Below are 6,530 nucleotides of genomic sequence, written 5' to 3' on the forward strand. Positions count from 1 at the left end.
AATTGGAAGTCTCAGTGAAGTACACCACGGTCGCCTATCGACTTACCGTCTTCGTGGCAAAACATAAGACCCGTGTATCATCGGACTGGACTTCATGAGGAAACATGGATTTTCCTTTGACATGAGAAATGACCAGCTGCACATGCTGAGGGAAAACATCGCCCTACTTGGATGTGGTTGTGACGAATTTCCTCCACAGAAAGTGATGACCATTCCGGAAGCGGAAAAAGTGTTTATCCCCAATGGCACGAAGAGGAATCCAGCCTCGGAAAGAAAAAGCGCATAAAAATGACGACGCCCTGAAAAGAGGGCTGGGTTCACAGAACCGTCATCATTGCGTCAAGGCTGAAGAAAAGTACGAGCCAGTGAACCCTGTAGTGGGACAGATAACATCTCAAGTCTCAAAGTGAAGACCCTTGGAGCTAGAAGATCCCGACATACGACCGATAATGAACTTGAATCTACCGGGGGAATAAACCAGTCTGATGACCAAATGGTACTGAACACTTCCTGGAGATGAAAGATGGCGTGCTGTACCGCAAATGGGAGTCGGAGGATGAAAAGACTTTCCGGTGGCAACTCCTTCTGCAAAAGAAGTATTAAAGGAATTGCACGAAAGCCCGATCGGTGGACATTTCGGCATGATTAAGACTCTCCAGAAGGTCCGTGAATGAGTCTGTTAAGACAAATCCAGGACCGATGTGGAAGAGTGGTGCAAGAATTGCGACACCTGCACCGCCCGCAAAAATCCTCCGAAGCACACCCAGGTCAACCTTCAACATCACAACGTTAAAGCGACGTTCGAGAAAATAATCACCAGAGACATCTTGGGACCGTTACCGAGAGCCGCCCACGAGAATGCTGAATTCTCACGATCGCAGGTGCTTATGGGACGAATCGTCAAATCGCCAAAGACCGGATAAGCATCGGCTCCGAGAAGATACAGAATCACTACGATGAGAGGGCCACGTCTCATGATTTCAAGGAAAAAGATCCGGCTTTAGTCTGGGTTTTCCTAGGAGTAGAGTTTCTGCGCCGTGAGCAACGTGAAAACGCCGATTGGTTAAAAACCTGAAATTCAAGTTTTCTAACCAATCACGCTGCACGCACCGTAGAAAACCTTTTCCTATTCCTAGAAAAACCCGGCTTTTTAGGTGGCCACCGCCTAGCCCAGCCCGACGTAAAACGCTGGCGTGAGGGCTCCTAGGAAAGCCTGAATATTCGTTTTTTGTCATTGGCAATTTTTCGGTGATTTTAGCAATAATTAGCAAATTTGCTCACCTTTAGCATTTGTTTGACGAAAGAATTCTTTTTTTGGTAACAACTGGTGATGATATGGTTTCCTCACTCCACTGATAAGCTTTCCTTTAGCTCAAAGTGCCTCACTCAAATAAAAGATTGTGCTACCCCCACAATTTTTCTTTTCCTGAATAGTTTAGTTCCATTTATAAAATTTGAGTTGAAGCCGTTCATCTTGTCTCAGAGAGGGAGACTAGTAGTATTCTTGAAATGGGATCGTTAAGATATCGTTTATTTGCTAATAGCAGCATCATGAGGAAACTTCCGTTGGGTTACAAATTGTTCAATCAACAACTTTGGCACACATCGAAAAATTCACATTATTTTCGCTACGTAACCTACTGCAACAATAAATTAAATATTCATCCTAATTATCGAAGTGGGTTTAATTATTCAGCCTGTGTTTACGGCAGCACAAGACAGCTGTTTTCGTCCAATAAGCTAACAAGTACTTTTTTTTTAACTTGCTTCAACTTTTTATGCTTCGACTTTTTATTTCTTTTCAATTATCAAAAATTGATCCGATTCGATAATGTCGCATGGGTGGAGATACGAGGGGCATTGCCCCCCAGCGTCAAAGGTGGAGTTGACTGATCTAATGTATAAATGAGAGAAAGAATTGACATCATCGTGCCCCCAGACTTCCAAGTCTATCGCCGCCTATGTAATGTCGGTCCGAGACACCGCCTTTTCTCGGATTTTGCCGCTCCCACAACTTTAAAATTTGATAGGTTTATAACGGTGTTCTTTGTTCTACGCCTAAAACTGCTACCCGGGGCAGTTGCCCCCCCCCCCAGTCCAAGATATATCTATTTGTCATACACTTGTTAATCAGTACTAAGAGTGCCCCATTTAGAGGGGAGAGTAGGGGCAAATTTCACCCTTCAACATTACAAGGGGGGACACCAAAATGCATGCTTGCTCCTGTTGATCAAGCATCTAGTTACGGGCATCTATTGGGGGAGAAAAATCTTTGTGTCATTTATACTGAGCGTATATTTTCTTCATTTTTCTCGCTCCTTCTTATCTAATGTTGAACAAGAGCTGACTCTATCTACTTTTCTTTCTTTCAAACTGAGCACTCAGGTCTATCGCCATGGACAATTTACTACCTAGTGAGTTGTGCCGGAAGTGTAAGTGTGTGTACCTAACAGTCTGAGAGCTTAGCTAGTGTTGTGTTTGATTTTTCAGTGCTGCCATCTATATTTCTGAAGTGTAATGACCAAATATTTGTACTGTTTGTAAGCTAGTTGCTCTGTGGCTAGACTTTTTAATGGAGAGATCGGCTCACATTCGCACCTTGAAGTTGGGAACCACAGAACACCCACTTTAGCTGACCACTACTGTAGAGCTCGAACCTGGGTCCCCGCAATGCGAGTCTGTAATTATGATCACTCGACTACTACAGCGGCGACTCTATCCACTGCAGTTGATTGGTTGGAGGGGTGATGGAAAACATGTTTTATTGTAAAAACAGCTTCATTGCATTTTAGAAGTTGAATTATCTTGGGGTGACAGAAATTAAGCGGATCAAATTGCCACTGAAAGGGTTAATGCTTCATGAAACCACTTTCTGAAAATGTTAAGATTGATCTATATATGTTTCCCAAAATGAATAATATTCCCCGGGAAGGATTGTAGAAGCTAAGGATGTGACATAAATTCGGCTGCATTGGGGCTGTCATGAGTTGGGGGAGAGAATGAAATAAAAATTCTGAAGAATGATGTGATAAAACAAAAAGTTAATGAAACTCTGATCAACACTGTTTCAGCATGGCCATATAAAGCATCTGCTGTTGGCTGCACATACATATTCAACATGCCAATACAAGCCAGTCTCCCATTAAAAAAAAATTTCCCCATAGAGAGCAGACAGACCTCCAACATAATACTTATATAAACAAAAAAAAATTAAGGCATTTGCCGCTTTCAATGTGGAAGACCGTTCTTGACTACTGAACACAAAACACTCACAACTCTGACATCATAAACATGTTAGGACCACACACACACATATATGTAATCTTCCAAGAGCAAGGTAAGACTTAACTATGCAGAGTCACGTTGGACAAGTCTATTCTTTTTGTTTTGGTAAAGCAATTTTACAACGAGAATCTCCCGTCAGTAACTGAGCTCTTTCATGTTTGGCTTCAAGAAAAGAATGAAATAATCCGACATTACATGTCTAATAGTCAAGTTTCATCTTATGGTTTGAGGACTATGCATATATATAGCCCTAACATATACACATGCCTCACATTCGATAATTTGTTAGAAATTTTCCAAAGGGATATTTACGAGACACGTGTATGGTGTAGAACCTAGCTGCATGGGACACTAAAATTTGAGGGCAATAATTTTTTCACATGTTTGTTGAAGTTAGATGAGCAAAATGTCTTCACAAATGGGAAAAATCTTCAAAATATTTTTGAAGTTATATGGACTAAGAGGGCATAAATAGAGGCATCCGCAGGAATATATTTCATTTTCTTATAAAAATATTTCTATCGAAAGAGGATATCTTTGAATGCTATTTTAATCAATTTATATTAATTTAACACTTTTTGAGGGCTATCAACTCTGCTGCATTACTGATTTCTGATGAAAAGCAGAATAAGTTTGTCCCTTCTCAACTAGCACTTTTCCACAGCCCAAAATTATAACTGCTGAAAAATCTTGGTCTGTGGAAATGCATCGGTTAGTAGACTCTAGGTAGATCAAAGTTCCACTGGATTTATATTTTTTTTAAATTTTTGATTTAAAAAAAATCTTCCCCACACATATAGAATTATCTCATAATTTGCAATAAAAAATATATTTGTTTTCAGATTCAAATGAAAAACAGACATATTCAAATGCAGCTCCCATGAATGATGTGAAACCCACAAAGAAAGCACAACTTATGAAAGCTGTCAAGGATTATGGTGTTACTGTGATAGTGTTTCATGTTGGAATTTCACTTGCATCACTGGGTGTATGCTATGTGGCTGTCTCTAAGTAATAAATAATTTTAAATTTGATTCCAATACAAGTATTGATATGGACTAAATCATACAGAGAATCTTATGAATAAACTTACTTCACTTTTTTCATATTGTAAGGATATTTCAAATTGTGCATAAGGAGCCATTCAAGTATTAGGTCAGCAGACTTTTAGACATTTTGATCACCCCCCCCCCCAGACAATCAACAAAAATTGATTTTTGATGCAAAAACAAAATTTAATATCGGAAGAAAATGCCTTTATATGTTATTATAATCAATTTGTTAATTTCAATGCTGTATGAAGGCTAAGAACTCAAAATTTCTTTCATAGAAATTCTTTGTGACCCGACCCCTATGCCTTTTGTGCTTCCTCAAACTTGCATATGCCTCTGATTGAGATTGCCCTTTGGCTCGCAGAGGTAAGTAAACAATCCCCCCCCCCCCACCTCCCATTCGAAGAACATATATCTGCTTATGTACGGGAGTCTTAAAATCTTTCTTAAAAACAACACGTGATGCAATGAGTGGGCACAAAACTGTTTAGCCTACCCCCTCTCCCACTATAAGTGAGACAGGACATGGGAGGGGGGGGGGGTTTGATGAGGTCAGAGAGATTTACTAGAGAAAGGTTTCTCGTTTTTCCCATTCCTAGTAAAGATGCCATTAAGAATGTTTCATATTTTTATAAAGGGTGTTGGTGACGTAACCATCATTTAAATGCCCCCCCCCCCCATCAAAAATCAGCAAATCTGAACCTCCCCATCGACAGTGATGTAATACTTGAATGACCCCAACTCAATTTTAAGCAAATTTCCGCTAACTCCACATGAAAAAGATATATCTTTTCCATGTGGAGTTAGTGATAAGGGAAAAACATAGGACATGTAAAGATGAGCTGGATGATAGTTTAGATATTAATTATATGCAACTTTTCATAAATATGTTTTATTAATCATTCCAATTGAAATATTTTCTTGACAAAAATATGGTTCCATTTGTTTAAATCAAGTCTATAAGAATCCATAAGTATCTGAGCTTGTGTGTCATGATTTAAATCTTTTTTTTTTACCATTATTCTTTTCAAACAGTGGCTTAGATGTAGTTGCTACACTGAAATTTCTGGGCTTCTCTGAACAAACTGTTTCAAACAGATTGGCATCTGAAGGAAGCACAATGATTATTGCCTATGCTGTACATAAGCTCTTCGCTCCTGTGAGAATAGGAACAACCCTAACTGTCACGCCATTTATTGTTAAATACTTGAGAAGGAAAGGTTTCATTAAGGATCCAAACACATGTAAAAAGTGATTTTTTTTTTCTAATGTACATTAGGAATCCTTCAGAGTCTTAAATTGTTTATATGTACATTTATATTATACATTATCTATTACAAATTTCAAATATATTTTTGTTAATTAGTCAAATAAATTGATGGGAAATTGGCTGATGACTTTTTATTTAGATAGTCAAAATTGAGTACAGCTTGTAACAAGAACTCTAGGCCTATATACAAGGGATTGACAAATCCAGGGTGGGGATTAGGTGTCAGCTAAATTTCTCAGGAGCCAAACACGTTTATTTTCAAGAAAAAAGTCCAATTTTTTTTTTTTTTAACTTTTCTAGGACTAATTAACCTCCTTTCATATAGGTCATAACCCCAAAGCAGAATATGCCGAAATCTGTGACGTACGTTGCAGAACAACCAGTGCTGTTGCAGAACAATCTGGAAGAATTTTAAGAAAAGTGTAGAAAAATGCTATTATATATATGCGAATTTTTACCGCAGAACATTTTAAGTCAGCTGAGGGCTTGTTGCAGAACGCCACAAAACATTCTGCTTTGGGGGGTCATAGTCTCCCAAACTTTTTGTTCCATCGCCCCCTTCATCAGAAATTTTTTCCTGTCATTGCCCCCCAACTCAAGTAAACCCATAGGATCCCTATGTTAAATCAGTAGGTTCTATTGCCCCCTTGGACCATTCCATCGCCCACCAGGGGGCAATATTGCCCACTTTGGGACACACTGATATAGGTAGATGCATCAACAAAGTTCCAAAAAATTTATATTGCCTCTAGATTCCGATTTAGTAAACATGTATAGAAACTTTTGGTCAATTTTTAATTGCCAAATAGCAACCTGGTACCTAAGATTTGTAAGTTTTTCCCAAAGTGGGCAATATCACCCCCAGGTAGAAGCTATGGATTTAGTATAGGATCTTATGGGCTGACTTGAGTTTGGGGGGTGGC

General features: G+C 39.0%; 1 protein-coding gene across 1 annotated transcript; it reads left to right on the forward strand.

The window, feature by feature from the left end:
* Positions 1 to 1,144: 1,144 nt before the first annotated feature.
* LOC149082995 (mitochondrial inner membrane scaffold 2-like) lies at positions 1,145 to 5,726 on the forward strand. The gene is made up of 3 exons (XM_089236044.1): positions 1,145 to 1,747; positions 4,128 to 4,296; positions 5,373 to 5,726. The coding sequence occupies exons 1-3, from the start codon at positions 1,510 to 1,512 to the stop codon at positions 5,590 to 5,592; spliced, it is 627 nt and encodes a 208-aa protein (XP_089092170.1). The 5' UTR covers positions 1,145 to 1,509; the 3' UTR covers positions 5,593 to 5,726.
* The last annotated feature ends 804 nt before the right edge of the window (positions 5,727 to 6,530 follow it).

This window comes from Pholcus phalangioides, unplaced genomic scaffold (assembly GCF_987345545.1).
Source record: "Pholcus phalangioides strain wild (caught in Gottingen) unplaced genomic scaffold, Ppha-v1.0 ptg000009l_1, whole genome shotgun sequence".
Taxonomy (NCBI): domain Eukaryota; kingdom Metazoa; phylum Arthropoda; class Arachnida; order Araneae; family Pholcidae; genus Pholcus; species Pholcus phalangioides.